A 19690-nucleotide genomic window follows, 5' to 3' on the forward strand; every position below is an offset into this window, starting at 1 on the left:
TCTATTCTTGTCTTCAAAAGCTCCTTATTTCACATCGTTGACAACCAGCTTATTTTTTTTTTAGCTCAATCAAATGTAACCCGCGGAACACCAAAGTAGTCCTCTGGTTAATAAGAAGACGCCTGACAAGAAAGAGTGGGAGTGGGGAGACAACAAGGAGCCAGCTGAGTGTCATGGAGGTACTGGAGCTGTCATGGATGCAACCATTTTAATGCAATATAAAGTGGGAAAAGTGGCACAGAGAGCGGTTGGACTAATGAGAAATTTAGTGAGGAAAGTAAAGGAGGAAGACACTGTAGTGTGAGAGTGGGAGGATACAACGCAACAAAGAGAGTTAGAGGTAGTTTTCTTCTTAAGGACTTGAGAAGGATCTATTCTATCGAGGTCTATGAGAAACTATACTGCCTAATTGGTGATTTTGCATCAGAATCTGGTGTCCATTTGTGAGTGACAGGCTGTGTGTTTGTGTGAATTTGATTGAGAAAGGATGTAATTTTCTTTCACGCGTGTGAACTGTGAGTTTGTTCTGTACTAGAATGAGCACAATAGACTGAGGAAGTCTGTTAGGGAGAATATTAAGTAGTCTTTAAATGTGAGGTGTCATACTAGACCAGTGGTTCCCAACCTGGGGGTTGGGACCCCACAAAGGGTCGCAAGCTATATCTGAGGGGTCACTAGATGATTAAAAAGATAGGACAGCAGAAAAACATATATCTGCTACACCAAATTATAGTTAATTTTTTACAACTTTCCAGTAAGCTTTGCGAATTACTAGATAGTTTCACTTTTAATATTTCTGTAAAACAAGCAAAAAAGTCACTCTTTAGTTCAACTAGCAACCAGAACACAAATGCAACCTGTGAAGAGGGGTCTCAAGCAGACATTGCAACGTTTTAAGGGGTCACAAACTAAAAAGGTTGGGTACCACTGTACCAGACAATGTTGAAAAAAATAGTTTGGTAAACTCAAAAAAAAAAAAGTAGCACTTGACAGATGTGCAATGTGCTTAAAGTAGTCACATACTGAAGCTACAGCAGCTGGACTTGCATTATTAGTACATACCTGCTACCTCAGTGCCTGCCTGTTGATAGACTCCAAGTTGTTGTCTGTGTAGGTGGTCAGTGACATAACTAAAATTTAAATGTCAAGTTCTGAATAAAATTTCCATCCCTACTTTCAGCAAATGCAACTCCATGCTATAACGTAAACAGTACCTCGACTTTGTCTGGGTTTAGCGGACTGAGAAATTAATCAACTTCATCTTCAGCCTTTGCCTCGTCTCCTGAAAGGCACAGAGCAATTCACACAGCGATCATAACACACCACGCTTTTTGTCCAAATGATTAGGTGCTTGAAGGGAGCTGAGGCAGGGTGACCGTACTGCTCTGACTTTGAAGGATGCTTCAAGTGGCCAAAATGATAAGTGAAAAAAAGCGAAAAATTATTTGTGGCATTTGTGATATTAATAACTTATTTTCACACTTTTCCGGTACAAGGCCATGTCCTACATCTGAAAAAGAAGATTTGATGTCTCATTACGGGACAATAGTTCCACTAGGCATGACATCTACATGGCCACATTTACTGTGAATTGTCTCACATACATGACACCTGACACATGGGGGCCGTGAGTTTGTCAGTCCCTGTTTCTTACAGTGGATTATACTGTATACATACGAAACTCTGATACATACATACAAGAATTTGTCATTATGAAAAGGGCATTTTCATTTTGACAAAACACGATGGCAAACGTGTTTATTGATGTGTTTTTCTGTGCTTTATTTATTTATCACAAGCCCAGTGGCCCTGAACATATGGACAGGTGGTTAAGTCATCTCTTTTCAGACAAGAATCTGACAGACCAGTACACCTTATTTTCTGGAAAAGAAATTCTCAGCATTCTCAAGTTTATTTATTTTTCCCTATTATGTATTGGGTCTCAGGAGAGCCACTGCTGTAGACATACTGCCGTAATATGTGTGATAATGGCTGTCACTTCTTCAGCCTCATTCTTTTCTCAATCTCCCACATCTACTCTCCTTCTACATCTCTGCTGCTTTGCCCTTTGTTTCAGCAATAATTTTGTTCTTTATGGTCAAATGAAATTGAAAGCTTGGTTTAAGAGGAGCCACTTTGTTTTACAGAATACAGTTGCGGTACACATACTGGTTCTTAACCACATAGTTAACCTTGAAGGAAAAAAAACATGTAATTAAACCCCCTTCTCAGAGGCTTTATTTAATCACTTCCTTATTCTTTATGATTGATGTTTTCCTTTCTCTCTCCATTTCTTTCTCCTGTCTTTCATCCTCACATTTGTCAAGGCAAGGATTGTTGGAAGCTTTAGTTTTCAACCACCCGTAAAAAAAAAACATCAGCTTGCTAATAGGGAGAAAAGCAAAATCCCCTCTTTATAAAGACATACTTATATGTACGTACACCTGAAGAAGCACAAACATGGAGACACACAAAACCTACATATTTACACAGTATTACTGGAAATGTAACACACAAGCACACACATCCAACTAGGAAACATGCTGACATAAATATGCATTTATGCATTTTTCATGCTGCTCAATTGTAAAGCTAACGAACTCTCTATAGACTCTTTTAAGACAAAGTACATCTTCCGTTTGGTTGAGTAAAACATAGACATAACTCTTTCTTTAGCCTACATCCATGTTGAGGACATGTCCATGAAGTTATCAATACAATCCTTCCCTTTTCTTGCTCCAGACACACACGCCTACATGTGCTGTACACAATCACTGTGTGAAACAATTAATTGGTTGCCTATACAGTGCAGAGTAAGCTAATTAGCCCTAGTGGATATCATCGCTTCTATTCCTGGCTGTGTTCTTCCCTTTGGAGACTAAACTCATGGCCCTCACTGAGGCCCTGTGGTTGAGGAAACAACACTGCACAGGCCTTTACCACTGAAGTTCTTTTGAGCCAGCTGAGCCAACAAGCTTCTTGTTTTTCTCATGAATAAGAGATTAAATAGCTCTTATGAATTTAGGAGTAAACGAGTATGCACACTGCATGGTGTAGCTGGCAGTTTCAGGGCACCTTTGAGCTGGGTTTTCACTGATCAGCAAGCTCTGGGTCCAACTTTGGATGCTAACTTCTTACTGTATGTTCTGACACCTTAAGCATTGAAACCTTAGCATCTACAGTATCATATATGTGAATTAATTCCTATTAAGTGGTTTACCAGGGGTTGAGAATGTTTTGGCCCATTAGCTACAAATTGTGGATGCTTTTTATAAAAAGTTGTTTATTTTCAAAAGCATTTCACTAAGTTTTGAGATTGATTTCTTATCTTGCAGGCAAAAAATGCTTAAGATAATCCATCACAGTGGGTATGTTTGCTCAGGAGCATGCTGAACATTCTCTGTGCCGTAAGTTTTTAAGAGTGTATCTGGCTCCAGATAAGTGACTGATTTACTACAACCTCAAATTCAAAACACGTCAAACCCAAATAGTCAAATTAAAATATGCACCATAGACCCTACAGAGTTGCTCAAGAATGATTAAAGCCCAGGCTATTTCAAATTAACTGCTTAGACGAGCACGAGCACGGGACTAAACATTAGTCGTAAAACCGGCTATTAAACGAGAGATTGTTGTAATCCCAGACTCCACCTATTACAGATCTACTATGAATCAACATTTGAACTCCTTTTCCTACACGCTACTTAAAGGCAATCCTGTTGCTACATATGCATTAAGTCAGAAATATATGTAATGTAAATATTACAAAAAGCTTTGGACTTAAAAGACAGAACTACAAAAACAGAGCATAACTTTTTACAAACTTTAAGTTCCATACCACAACAGTTCTGATGTACATGTCGTATTGACCAATGTGATCCATTATTCCTCAGGGTTTTTTTGGGGTGCGTGGAAACTTTGTATAATAGTGAAAAGTAATGGAGATGATATTTGATCTGTGACAAAACCAGCAGCAGTCAGTAGATGTGTGGTGAGTATTATGATAATCAGGATATATATTACTTACACATTAAATGGTTGCCAGGCTGGCCACTGTGCTTTCATTTTAATGACTGTCAGGACGTCATCACCCTACAGGAAAGAGACAGACAAAAAGACACAAAAACTAAATCTCATTCCCTTGAAATAATCAAGACCTCACTCTTGAACCATCACGCTTCACCGGTGAATGATTCAAAAGGATCAATGGAAGACTTTTTTCCATTTCCACATTTCTATAACATCATTATGGTCAGTGGATAAAGATGGTATGTGTAGTCAAAAGAGCTAAAATCACAACTTCAAATGGATAAACGCACTGAAGAAAATACAGCTACAGAGCAAAAGATTAATTTAAGAGGAAAATCTGATAAATGAACACATGGCCCAGAAGGTTAAAGACAACCTGAAACTAAATGTTCTCAACAGAAGATGAGAGAAGACCTTGCAACAAAATCCCTAAAAAGTGTCAAAAATATGTCATGAATGCAAAGGACAGCTGAGACCAATTTGGAATGAAAGAATGGCATTTCGTGTCTGCGCAACAACTGCAAAACATTCATCATCCACTAGTTCTCTTTCTTGTTCCATGCATAATGTGAAATGCTGCTAGTCACCTGCTCAGAAATAAAGACAAAACAATGATTATCCAATATTAAACCACATGTAGTGGGTTTTTTTTCTATCTGCCACTGATTTTGAATTACACATGGATGCACTTTGGTGCCATTAGTCAGTTTAGTACGTGCTGCATGTTGCATTTGTGCATGGCGTTCTGTTTAAAGTAAATATAATTGAAATAAATCTCAGTACAGGCTTGAAAGTTATATACTACATGGGTTCATGCACACAGTATCTGAAGTGAAGACTGCCAGTGGACACCTATTCACCATAAAGCAACAACAAGATACATATAAAGGAGTGCAATATCAAGAAATGCAATAAAATACCATAACAGCACAAAGTGAACATGAAGCTTCCCAAATATAGTATTCATTGCACAGTTATTGTGTAGGATCACATTGTATTATATATGTGTTCGTGTTCAAGAGTCTATCCCATGTTGGAGGCATTTTGTGTTTTGTCATTGTGAAAAACAAAAATACTCTTTCTTTTGAGCTCAGTTTGTGTAAACAGTGAAACATTAGACTGTATGTATTTTCAGGAACAGAGATACACAGGACACACATGAAATTATGAGAATCCATCCTGGTGAAAATGAATCGATCAAAATTGCAGTGACAAGCCCACTGCTTCCCCATCAGAAGACATTGTCACAAATTTTTCTTCAGTTATTTATCATGCGAATTACTACTTCTCAATAAAGAAAAGGTGTGTAAGAATGTTAATAATTTGCTTAATTGTTGCAATGATGTCAGTAATCCTCTTTCCTGTGATCAGAAAATAACTTTTGGAAATAACTTTTGTTCCAACCCCCCCCCCCAACTCTTGCTCTGTGTTATTGAATTTCATTGCAGCAAATCTGACAGGCTGATAATAAGCACAGCAGACTAATCCTATTTTGGATTCAAGGATGTTATTGATGGGCTGTGCCTGTGCTAAGGATTCAAATATCATATACTTAAGCTTTTTTTTTTTCTTCATGTTTCCACAACCCGACACAGTTTTGCATTCTTCGAGAAGCTTTACACTTTCTGGTAAACATTTCAGTCAGTATTAAATCATATTCAGTGATGCACTTGCAAACTTACAATGAATAGTGCAAAAATGATAAAAAGTCAAGGTGCTACTTGTGGTTCAGGTTCTCAGGAGAATTCAAATAGTGAAAAAATTTGTTTGTTCTGTTCATCTGCACAGGGAAACATGTTTATCTTGTTTGAAGATACCCTAGTTATGTATAGATCAGAGAGAGAAGAGTCTTGCTCATTTTCTTTTTAACAGACCACCTGTCTCTTAAATGGGATCTAGGACAGAGGTTTTCACTATCCAATTTCCCTGGCAGAAGGTGAAGCTTGGAAATATGGGTCTGACGAGGAATAAAGCTAGCAAATACTGCTGTGAGACCTTTAGAGAAACAGATCTCACAACCAGCAGCGTCCACGACGGTGACAAGGATCACTGGTGAGCAAGCCAAAAAAAGACCTTCACCCACAATTTAGTCTTTTGGCAGCCATTTGCAGAACAAATTGAACTGTCAAGATGCGACTCATACCTGCTGAAAAGGACACATTTCATGTTCTGCACCTGAAACCCCAGAAACAACATAACAGTCTTCTCAGTCTCTCTCTCTCTCCTTCCCTCCTCCTCGGTCTATTTTACCGCTGGACATCCCACAATAACCATACCTGAATGGCCTATATACAATGGGCTTTTTGAATCAGCGAAGCCCCCTAAAATATTTGTAAATTTGGCATGATTCTGCTTTAAAGGTGAGAAAATGTGCGAAAACATGCGTTTCTCCACTATGAAGTGATTATAAAATATCAAAGTGGAGACCAGTGTGTGGATTTTAAAGTGGTGTCACTCTGTTCCTCTCTGATAAGAATATTTGTTTCTTCTAAGGAGAGGGTACTGGACTCCACTCCTTCCCCAAAGTGCCAGTAAGTCATGCTGAGGGCACCACTTTTAACGGGGATCAGAGGAGCTGATATGACTGGATGTAATTGATGTCAACTTTTAACCATTCACATCAGCAGGAACACTGTGTGCCTCTGCTCATGAAAATACCACAAGAGCACTGCAAAATATGGCCCAAAAACTAGTCAGCAACACACATTAAAGTAACATTTACAATGTAATTCGTATCTATCATGAAGGTGTACCATATTTTCCTAAATAACACTGACTTTTCTTTGAGTTTAAAAGAAGTGCGTCATGTATCAGGCTCATCATGCACATCAGCAACATCACTCAGTTGTCAAATACACAAAATACTATATTTTCATTTCATATAGCTGATTGTAAATGTAATATGTATATCAATGTCATAAGAATAACAACCTGTTTGTAGGAGTCAACCTCAGAATGAAGAGCAGACTCATTATCTGCCTAACCCTTATCTGCATCAACCAAAGTCCAAGCAGGAAAACACATTTTCCTTCGACCTCTAACACCAGCCAATAAAACTTGATCACCTTACTAGCTAACCAACCAACTTCTACTGATTATGGAAATCATATACATTTGTTTCCAAGTAGAAGAACTTGCTAATCATTTAATCATTTTTCAGTAATGCTAGCAATTGATTTATGTCTAATTATTCTGATTAGTTGATTTTAATGATTCAAACAACATTTGATTTACCCATGTCATGTTGGGTATTGTTTTGCCTTATTGCAGAGTTTCCAAATCTGACCTTTGCAATGTGTTATGAATATAACATTCTCTAAAGACTAAGTGATTACCCTATATCCTTGAGCTGCCTGGCCAGAAAATGGGTAACATATGATTGTATGACTAGTGGCCACGTTTAAAACTCCGAACCAATCCTGTTGGTCAGTGGCCCTCTGAAGATAGATATCAACCAGCTACTTGGTATAAAAGATCTCTTCCTGACATCAAACCTTTGAGTGTGACAAGTGTGATTAAACTGTGGTTTGAGCACTTTTCTGAACCACGTCCACTCCCAGAATTTTAACAGTTTCGTAATGTCTAAATTCCCCATCCACATTACAGCTACACACTTGCTTTTGTTATTTCAGTTAGTTTGTCTATTTGTGTTTTGGCTTTTGTCTTTGTTCATTGTGCTGTTTGTTTTAGCTGTAGTGAGTAGTTACAATTAAATGTGCATTAAATGAACGTGGATTTGTCCTGTGTTTGTTTAACATTATATTTCGGTCACTAAACTTTTAAAATCTATGCTACCCTGCTCTACATTTAAACTATTGTGATTATTATTAGGACAATACAGTAATAATTATTATTATTATAAGGACTGTACAGTAATAATAATAATACATCATAAAACTACCTCTTATAGCTTGCTACTGAGAAGGATTTTTCCCCTTTGTTCCTTTATAGACTTCCCTGAGAATAATTACAGATTGATAGCCTTATTGAAATTGTCTCATGATTTTCCTATTCCCCAACACATCGTACCATTGAGCTAAATGTTCCCCTACATGTGTATAAAACAGAATACAGAGTAGAATCTCACAGTTTGCTCTCGTTCCCTTCAGCTATAATTGAGTCTTCAGTCAAAGGTAGAAAGTCTCTGTAGAATCAATATAGGGGATGTGATTCAATATTTCCAGTCATTACTTACTAATTACCAGAAACCCATCACTTAGTAAATCCCTAGACATTTTGATGGAATGGATACATTTTATAATTAATTGCAGACTTGTCAGTTCAGTGTCCGCAAGCCATGCTGTTGCCAGAGGCTCATCTGCCCCTTGGTACCGTACTATTCATCTTTCTGTTTCCTTAGAACTGACAGTCAGTGGTGAAAATGGATTTGCAGCATCAAAAATGCCATTTTGATTTAATGTATGAATGTACTAGTTTGCTTACAACAGTTAAAATATATGTTAAAACAGTTAAAAACACACACAATATAGATAACTTCTGGTACATCGGGGTCAGATTCAACGTTTGTGTTGCAAAGGCAATATGCCTTTGGAATTTGCATCTAGGTTTTTGCACCTATGTTGCTTGAGGTGAGCGCTCAGAATTTTCATCTTAGTCACCGAAAGATTCATGCAAATCAAGAGGATTACACAAGCAAATAGCCTCCTTCATCACCTAAAGCACAGCTTGCAAACTTCAACTAGAATATTAATCTACCAGGTCAGGGGCCCTTACACCCCAATGGACAGCTTATGACACTGATTTGAATTGTTCTCTATGCAATACAAATCCTCAGACATTCCTCCGTCTTTCTTCTTTTTCTTTTAGTAGAAAATATCTATCCTGATTATTGTATTATTTCCTCCATTTTAAAATAATTATACTTTTCACATTCACATAAGGCAGAATAAAATGGAAACATGAATTGCACCTCTATTTTAAATATACATTATGTCTATGTATTCCTACAAACGTATTTTATTTCTTGTGTTTACATAATTAAATCCTGTGGCCTTGTTTGAAGGCTTGCCACACTTTGTGTCTGCAGAAAGATACAGTATATTGACATCTCACCAGATAGCCATGAAATTGGTACTGGATACTCAGAGTCCCCAGTCGATGATTCCTAATGACTCCGGTGCCCCCGACCTTCTATCTAACATCTTCAGGTCAGAGCTTCCCCTTGAGCATTAACATGGTGACAGAGTTTCCATGAGTAGTTATCTAGATTTAAATAGCTTTTCAAAAATGTCATAAAATGTCATGTTTTCAGAAACAAATAACAGCCTTGTTTTTACTTCATCAACCATACATTTAAGTGTTACTGACTTCATAGACTACTATAGGAACTGTTGTGCTTTTGGTCTATAAAGGGCCACGTAACTCTTCAAATACATTTGAAACATTCAAATATTAGGTTAGCATAATAGTAAACATATGTAACATATGTCAAAACAGGTACAAAAATAATCTTTTTCTAGATTCTAGGAATGTTTTCCACTCGTTACTATAGTATTACGGTTTTGTCACTTCTGCACAAACCTTTACTAAAATCTGGGCTTGCAATCTGACTCGCATGAAGGTTTGAACTCTAATAGTGTAAATTAAACAGTCAAATAAACTTAATGCTAATTTCAAGAGTGTATTACATATATTTAGCTTTCCTGTTTATCTCTCATGTATGCAATGGTAAACCTTTCCTCTATTGGAGTCAAGAGAGAAAGCAGCAGTCTTTCGATGTGTCCATCCATTACTGACAAACATTTAAGTATGCAGCCATAAATAAACTAACTTTTACCGCTTCACACAACTTTGCCGTTAGGTTTAATGACTGTTAGCACAGAGATTTATTGGCTTAATGACAGAATGTGCAACAGATCATTACCTTGGCACAGAATCCCAAGACTCGCATGCATTTCTCAATTAACAAGTATAACTGCGCTTGCATCTGTTCAAGCAGTTAAACCATTAGTATGCCAGACTTAAATGTTAACTTATGTTGACTGACTTCACTGACAGCAAGAGCAAAAGGAAGAAGATGCTTGCTGCCTGCTTTTTAAAGAGTAACAGAGGCCACCCTATAGAATGACATATACAACAGACATATTGTGCAAGGTTTGCAAAATGACTGTGGGCACAGGCACTGAGATGAAGTTTACAGTCACCATACTCCATAGTTCCATACTATTTATAAAACCAGTTGCTCCCAATGCCAATAGATAGGCTATTACAGGTGAACATTATATTACAGCTACTATTCCTACTGGTACAGGTATCATAGTGGTCTTGATTTTGTATGATCATTTTACACATGCACCAAAGGTAGAGCCTTCCCCCACAAATCACCAACATTTGTAAAAATCAAACTATCCGCTTCAGAACTTCCTGGCTGTAACAGTTAAGCTACTGAAATAGTACACTTTTTGCTGCTACAAACAAACGTCTGCATGTCACGTCACATTCTCTTCATTTCAAAACCACAAAGAGAGGTGCAGTACAGTATAAAAAAAATCCTGATACATGTTTCTGCCAGCAAATACAACATATATACAAAAAATATTTTCATAATTTTCTTTTTTTTTTGCCATCTTGTTTTCTTTTAATTTCAATTCCAGTTTTGTTAAGTTGTTTTGATAAGTGCGTTCTATATTTAGCTGTTTTCGTTTGTCTGTTTTTCACACAATAGGGCCACCGTATATTTCTGTTTTCAGATAGTAACTGAAGGATCTACTTGGTTAGCTGTTAATTGGACAACTTACACCACTAATTAAAGTCTTCCTACTGGCAGAATTATTTCTAAATCCACTCCTTGCTTTTCCACATGCATATGTCAAAGGGAGGCAGAGAGGGATAGAATTTCAAAGATTACGCATAAGTAGACCTTCTGCTGCTCAAATGGAGCGCATTTCAACTAATGACAGGGATGCCTAAAGCTGAGCCCTATTAGCAATGTAACTTGTCCCTTGCTGCTCCTACCCAATATGTACAGTAGTTAGCTTTTCAGAGAGCCTGTCATTTCCTTCTACTAATTTAATATTGAGCAAAAGCAAATCTATAATTCTGTTGTATCCTGTAGGACAGCAGCTAAGGGACAACCTCTCAGGAACTCATTAGACTGAGTTCAAGATTTGTATGCTTTATTACGGCAAGCCATAAGTTTATAATAAACCAACATACAACTTCACACTGCGGTCACATTTCAAGGTTCCAAATTCAGCGTTTTCTCATTTTAATTGAATGATTAAACACTCATTGTTTATTCTGACTAAGCTTCATGACCCTGAGTCCCATCAAGCTCCTTCAAAACCTGTCAGTCAAAAAAATAATGTATTGCAATCTTGAATAGATGCATTTAGGAAATATGGTGCTTTCGTCAATTGTGCAGCATCACAAAGTTCACTGAATAAATGAATACTGATGCATTACAGTTGATCTCTTTCTCCTTTTTGGGGCTCTCTGATGTTACCTTTGACAAAAGATCATTTGCACTGCATTTCCACAGTCTACAAGATTTTGACTTTCAAGAGAAGCTAAAACAAACATCTGCATATTTTGTCTAAAGGTTTTTGACTTCTTTTTGTCATTCAAATGAGAATAACCATTACTCGTACAATTTCCCTAAACACATCCAAAAGGAATGCAAATCTGTTTTTGTAATCAATCATATTGTATTGATGCATTGTTTTGGACATCACAATCCCTGTGTCATTACTCACTGTCAGACCACAGCACCAAGACACATCTGCCCAACTGGACAAATGCCGTGGCTCGAATCGCAGTGCAAAGTGTGACTTATTAGAATATTCTACACAACAACACCTGCACCAAGTCAATTATCTCACCATAGTCCAGCGAAGCAAGGGCACATTTATCAACATCAGGCTAGTAATTCACTCTGTTTTTTTTTTTTTTTGTTTTTTAATCAAAAAGAAGCACTCATGAACTGGGTGTTGTGTGGCAGCAGATTTAAAGACTATTTTATTTAATAATTCATAACCCAAATTTCACGTGATGTGGCTGAGAACTATGCCACTATAAATTATTACCCAGCTGTTATTAAATCTTTCATATTACTGATGAATGTTTCTAAGTTGGACAAGCAACATGTTGTTTCGTGCCCATATCAGAGCTCTTCAGCTCTTGTAAACAAATTCGAAGAGCATTTTCTACATTTATGACTGAACAGAGTTTAATAAAACTGGATAATGTTTGCGCCGTTTTGGATCGAGACTTATACTTTTAGGGATACTGAAAATATCTGTAAAAAATATACTTCAGAGGATCTGTTAACTGTAGGTCTGATTAACAAAAGAACCATAATCAAACCATCATTTACTACTTTAATTTGTTTAATGGATAATATTATAGTTGGGGAGAGGAGGAGAGTCTGTTGTCTTTCAGCAATAAACACATTTTAATTGTTTGTCAGTCACATGCGAGGCCGAAAATCCCTGTGCGTCAGGTAGAAACTATAAAGTACGTTGATGTGAGATATATTTATTGTAACAATAATTTCCACTTTTCATAAAATATTGAGCTTTCTAAATTATTACTATAAATTTTAAGACATTCTAATCACAACTTGGATTAGTAAATAATCTGTGAACAGAATAAATACAGAATGCAGGTCTTAAATGAATACAAACTCCAAACCATCAGAAGTCACTATAGAACAGTTAAAGCCGACTGACAGGTGATGCAGCTGTGCCTTCGAAAACGGACGTCGCTTTAGATGAGAGAGGAAAGGATGTGTCATTTCTCTAAAAACACGTTTCCTCGATTCCTCTCTCCTCACGGCTTCAGTGGGAGGGTCTAAGATGCAAGGAGAAGACGCAAGTGAGGGAAATGTGGATGCAATTTAGGGAACTGGGATATACCCTATGAGTCCATTTCTTGTAGGTTTAATTTTTTTCATCTGAACAGTAATCGTGAGCATGCAAACTATGTATAATTTTGATACCTGCTCATTCGCAGCTCAGAAATTGCTAAACTGCATGCTTTTTCTGCAACAACTGGCAAAGATCTCACCTAAGGGCACAATATGTGAAGCAGCGTCCAGACATCGAAGGAGTTTATAGTGGCTGGTCATGGTCAATTGCCGTTTGGTTTAGAATTTGTACGAAGAATTCACACCCCTCTGGTGCCTCTCAAGGAACTTGTTTTCATTCAGACTTCAGGTTGTTTCACTTCTTTATCTTTTGTTGGAGGATGCTTTTTCTTCTGGTGTAAGACTGCAGAAATCAATATATGGTTCTCAAGTATGCAGACAACAAGGACGCTGATTTGATTTTGCTCTTGGCCTGTTAAATAACGACACTATGTGCTGGAAGTGAGCCTATTGACCGAGGCCCCTGAACCCCAGAGGCCAAGTCTATCCTGCTGGGGTGGAATAGCCCTGTCGCAGTCCCTCACACTGAGGATTTCAGCCATGAAATTGGCTCATGGCGAGCTGAGGGTGTAGTCTTTAAAGACTGTCTCAGTGAGATTATACGCGAGTGGTGCATGGCTCTCCCACTGGCACAGAAAACCTTACGTCTTTTCCTTTTCTTCCACTACCAGGACAACTGTGCAGGGTGGTTGTTCTTCGTGCCCACAGGAGCCCTTATGCTTCTCAGGCAATACCTCCCCAATGATGCATTGTGAAGGATTTATTACAGGACACATTTTAGTGTAATTACTTTTACTCTTTCTGCATGTTCCATCTAGGACCCTCTGGTCTGACTCTGGCAGTATTTTCTCCTGCTTAATTTACTTACGAGTGACTGGCCTTGTTAAGATGTTAATGGTGAAAGTTCTCAGTGACATATTGAGTCAGTTCGCTCACTCTGTGATAGTGTTTTCCCATACGTTTAATTAGCCTAAACATTTTTTTTTGTACTTTGAACGTTAATTTCACACAGACTTTTTAAAAAATGACATCAAAGTGTGGATTACTTGAAGTATCTTCCCAAATGGTAGAATAATATAGGCCAAATTACTGTGATTGCTTGTGAATGCAATGCTGTTTGGCAGTCACCCCTCAGGGGGCAGATTTCAGAGCCTAGACCACCAAAAATAAACTCAACCTGAGAGGAAGCACTGAAGCACGTGTTGTGTTGTCTCTGGCGCAGGTGCTGTCTGGGAAAAAAAGGCTGTGTAGCTGGGAAATATATTCCTATCTGTTTGCATGTAAAGTGATGTGCGTGTATGCAATTCCATATGTGAGACTCGTGTCTGTGTGCATGTTGATCTGTGCTGCACCTGAGCCATTTGTTGACAGGGTGGCGGGATTACATGCCTGCTCATGCATTAATTGGCTTTTAAATGCCAACCTGGTCATACACTGCAAGTGATTCTGAACATGTGCGCATGTCAATGTTTGCGCATATGTGTGTGTGTTTGTGTGACCAGTACTGACACCAATGAAAAGCACTCAGTGAGCAGTGTCAATTACTGCAGTGATCACAGAAGGCTGATGGCTGCTGTCAGGCAATTGGGCTCAACAAAACCATATTTTCGAGGTGAGGCAATAAGCACAGTTTGTATTAGCCTCGGCAGTATTTGTCACTGTGTGACCATATGATCATTTACTGGTTTATAATCATTCTAGTGGTTTAAGTTAAAGCTTCTATCTCCATGTTTGTAAAATTCAAACCCAACATCATACTAAGTATGAATAATTGCTGCAGTTGCTGGAAGATTTAACTTGAAAAGAGTCACTATATCAACAATAAACATATGTGTTATGTTAGACTACATCATTTTGTTTTGTCCACCCAATTTACATATAGACATACAGAGGCATTTTAGTCCGCACCCACTGATAACGTCCCTTGGAAATCGAACATAAACTGAGAGGTTCCAGACTATTTCCCATTTGGCAATGTTGGGCTACCATTTCTCACCACTCATCACCATTAAAACCAGACATGCAGAAGTGAAAAAAGGCTTTTTTTACCCTATTTTTCGACCAGAATAGCTTCAGCAGATCTATCAGTGGAAATCAGTACTGACTGTCCCAGAGAGATACTAATAGAGAGAATATGATGCTAAGTGTAAAGGAGTACATGCTGCCATCGCATCACAGCTACAAGTGAAGAAGAAGCATAATTCTGTGCTCTCTATGGGGTGAAGGAGTCACAGTTTTGTGTTTCATTACATTTTTGCTTGCTTGTTATGATTTCTTTTAGTTGCAGCATCGTGGTCAGAGGAGGAATGAAGTGGTCTTCAAAAAAATTAAATTGTTAATGCTTATTCCTTTCCACTATAATAGTATATTTTAATATGCCTCTGGTTTGATATTCATCCAAAGTAGGGAGGCAGGCATGATGGCTACGCCCCCAAACAATTATCAGTGCATACATTCACATAATGACTTGTATAAATGCATCTTGTGATTTCTTGATATGTGTGTGTAAATGTGTTTTGTGAGAAATTAACAACAACTGTAGAATTTGAGAAGCCACAATGAAGGATTTCAGAGGATATATTTCTGCAAAGTTGCAATTCCTAAATCAAATTTCTCTGTAACATTGAATGTATCGATACATGGACACCAGCCCAAAATTGTTCCGACAGGCCGACGGATGGATTGCATTGATACAATAAGCACTAAGAGATACTAGTGTTCAGTATATCCTTTCTCCATGTAGGAAGTATAGTAGGTAGATTCCATTAATGGTTTAGTAGCCATTAAAAAGTATATACTCTATATACCTAGACTGTCTGTCAGATCCACTGAAAATTTACCAGGGGCTCTGAATGTGACGTTAAGGGACACTAGAAGTTTAGATAAGACAGCATAGACAGAGACAGGAAAAGAGTGGACTTTTAAAGAAATCAGTGCCTTAGGCAGCAAAAGATGACAGTTTTCTTTCGAGCTTGTGTCTTCTTGCAGAGTCATTAGCATCACAAGTCTAGGATGATCGTTGGAATTACTGAAAGCAGTTTTCCCCCTCTGGAAAAAAACGGCTGGGGAGTCATTCTGAATTACAATATTAAACCCTATTTTTCTGATCCTATATAAAGACATTTTAGTTTAGTGCATGGGCGACATGATGATAGAGCCAACATCCCTGGAGATGAGTATGTACCTGGTAGAGCATAAAATAATTAAGGTAAGGAGCGTAGTTAGTTTTATTTACCACTTGTAGTTACTGGTGAGAGAAAACATGGACATGCAGAGAGACTGATCCAGCTTAAAGCCTGTAGGCAGAAATCAATTGGACATGAGAAGAGGAAGGCTGGCATGTAGATCACAAGTATTGAATAAATATTCAGTAATACAGTCACCTACATGCACATTAAAGACATGCTGAGGGTTTTGAAGATGACAGGCCTCAAATGAAATGTAAGTCCTCTTATGCATTGAAGACCTGAAGATGAACATAACATTCACCCAAAGTCAAATTAATAGGACTGAGTTTTTATAACACCGTTGTATAATAGAGTCCTACTGTGCATAAAACCTATTTAACAAGGAAAACAATTCTTTCAAATAAAAACAGCATTATTTGACATTAATTACAGTTGCACGTGTTGACACCATCTTTTTAAGCTCATTGGTGGTTTTATTTGGTAAAGACTTTACAAATTGGCAGACAGTAGAAAAGGAGACAGAGCATGAACATTAAAGCTAAAATTAAGGTGCAAGGCCAAAAAAGGGCCATACAAGCTCAAAATAAGAGCAAGAGCTCATGCAGGAGTATGCATTTCACACACAATGAACATCATATGAATAAATAGACTTTGAGGTTATTTTTAAAAATCAGTCTCAATCTGGGACCTCTGACAACTAAAAACCTCTGATTTAAATACCTGAGGGATCTTGTGGTATTGTGGGGGATCTGGCGATCAGAAATGCACCTGGCAACACTACACCATCTGTAAAAATTAAGACGTCACAGTGAGAGTTATGACTGCAGCATTGTAGAAAAGCTGGAGTAGGGATGCGTGACTTATATCAGCGAAGTGAAAGTGCAAACGACTCTCCACTCTCTGTGTGTCAGGACTAAATAATTCTCTACTTATAAATCACAGCATAAACCCTCATCGAATGCATAATTGATGCACGTGTCACTTATTGCCTTCAGCAACACATTAACAAAGCTGTCATTTGTGAAAGGTAAATATTATGTTTCAGGGCCATGAAAAAATTGGGGGGGCAAGTTTTCCTTTAACAATGGCGCATTTTTCTGCTGGTCAATATGAGTGGACATTGAGCAGGGATATCTGTAGACATCCAGGTGTTTACATAAATGGTGCATCATTCTTGTGCATTAGCTATGATCTAAGCTCTTAACAAAAACACAAAACACAAGAGATTTATGCTAAAATCTCAACACATTCTTCTTAGGAGAAATTAAATTCTGTCATGAAGGAGAAAACAGATATGTGTTGATGACAGCAAGCAAAATGTATGTTCCTCAAAGGGATGTGTGCTGTCAAATCAATCACATGAAGGAGAGAGGTCTAGCTGTAACAGAACATAAATGTGGGGGCTGTGTGCTTTAATATACATGCAAGGACTTTATTTGTAGGTAGCTCCTGCCTAGTCTAGCTTGAACATGTTTGTATTTTTTTATATGTTTGCTCACTCAAACAAACTGGCTTATGTTGTAAAAAAAAAAAAAAACATATCGTAAAAAGCTCAGTGGAGTCATTTCCAGAACAGAGAACTGCTTGTTTCCATTAGAGAAGACACATCATGCAGCGCAGATGACATACTCTCTCATCTTGGAGGGAAAAGATTCATATTGCATGAATAATTTCCATCTAGACCTGACAAGCGCAGTGAACCTTCATTTGCGATGCTTGATTTAGCATTTGTAATTCCCTGTTAGGCAAGAAACGGCATTTAAACTGGCATCATCGCAAATAAGAAATGGTTAGGAATGGAGTCACAGTGTTAATATGGTTTAATATTGCCTGCTTGCTCCACTGACATTTGTAATGGTTTAATATGAATATGGGCGGGAAGGAAGCCATACAATAGTCTATGTGCTTTCACACTGCAGAATGAGCAATGAAAAGCCTGCTCCAATCAACTAACTACCTTAAATCTGCAAAACTAAAGCAGACTACAGACTGTTTTACGCTGTATGTATTTCGATTGCACCATAATTATTGTAACTGTAATGCCAACATGTGTATGTGCAAGACCAATGCCCGCCGGACCAAAGATCTAGTCTATTCTCAATGATTTTAAGTAAACTGTATGAGATCAGGCTACATAAATGTCATAATAAGCAGTAAACTTAACAAACAGTCATCATCATGTCAAAATAATCCCCTGGCTGTCCCCAAGAGCTGAAGCTTTATGACTCGGTGATTCTGGGACTGTCTGGGTGTGTGTGTGTGTGTGTGTGTGTGTGTGTGTGTGTGTGTGTGTGCATATGCGTGGGTGGAAAATGTTTGTGCATTTAAATTTTGAATGAATCAACATTAACAAGGTCTCAGGAATGCATCTGCTATCCAAAACACTTTAGAATTGAGTTTTCATTAAGCAGTGATGATGATAATGTTTCTCCTAGTCTTGCTCTAGAAAACAGACAAGGTAGCGCAGATGACCAGGTTCCCAATGCAAATAAAACCATATTAGCATCTTTCATGCCAATAAAGCCAGTCTGACGCTGGAGCAAAAGCAGAGAGGAGACCGCTGTGGAAATTGCCTATATCATTCACACAGTTTCTGGAGAAAAATGACACTAATGGCTATGCCCGGCTCCTGGTGGCTATATGCTAACAACGTGAGGGAGGTAACATCCCTTCACTCTCTGCGATAGCAGGAAGACATCCATGTGAAGCAGCAACAGCTGGAGTCTCTGCCTTTTCAGATCCCTTTGGAATATCAGCCACGGCACACACTCGTATAATCATCATGCTAAAAAGATCAATTAGTGCTAACTATCATGCAAATACCTCTATTATTTTTTCACCTCATTAATATTATGAGGAAAGGTTATTTCCTCCGAGTGCAGAACTATGCAGATAAGTCATTCATATGCTTTGTCACCACCATAATACAGAGCAACCAGACACTGAACATTGTGGAATGAAACATCCAATCTGTAGTAGGAGGAGAATGACTACTGCATGGATTTATCTCTTGGTAACTTGCTGAACAAAGTTTACATTTTCTAACACAAATAAAAAAGCAACTTCAAACTAATAAATACTCCTTTGCTTATTTTATTGTTGTTAGTATTTAGTTGTGTTTCAGAAGGATTCTACTCAGCCTAAAGATGGCTAGATTACTTCATTCTGTATTTAAACTGGTCAAACTATTCCCTAGGACACCACAATTATGTGAAATTAAGAGCTGCCAGCCAAAACCCAACTTGGTCTAAAGGAGCCTTTTCCCCGGGTGAGATAGGAGCTCCTCTGATGTTGTAATCAAAGTTCTGCTCAGGAATCTGTGATCTGTCTGTCCCAGCACGTACTCCAAACTATTAATAGACATAAAAAATTGCTTCGAAATTCCAATGGGATGCAAGCTGGCTGTTATCAGCGCATAGCGTAAAGGCTTACACAGCCTTCAGGTGTTAATTAAATCTCCACTGACATCCCCATATCCTGCCCTGCAGAATAAGCTGCAGTTCAGATACTGCGTAGGTAAAGTCACTTCAGTCACACCAATCATGCTCAAAACAGGACGGGGAACATCCCGCAGGCTAGCAAGGAA

General features: G+C 38.0%; 1 protein-coding gene across 1 annotated transcript in view; it reads right to left on the bottom strand.

Annotated features, from left to right (window-relative positions):
* spon1a (spondin 1a) overlaps window positions 1-19690 on the bottom strand; it is a 60371-nt gene that overhangs the window by 12785 nt on the left and 27896 nt on the right. The window contains exon 7 of the mRNA XM_070904876.1: window positions 4028-4092. Within this exon, the coding sequence (XP_070760977.1) occupies window positions 4028-4092 (65 nt within the window). The remainder of the gene's footprint in view (window positions 1-4027; window positions 4093-19690) is intronic.

The sequence above is a fragment of the Enoplosus armatus genome, chromosome 1 (assembly GCF_043641665.1).
Source record: "Enoplosus armatus isolate fEnoArm2 chromosome 1, fEnoArm2.hap1, whole genome shotgun sequence".
In the NCBI taxonomy this organism is placed as follows: Eukaryota; Metazoa; Chordata; class Actinopteri; order Centrarchiformes; family Enoplosidae; genus Enoplosus; species Enoplosus armatus.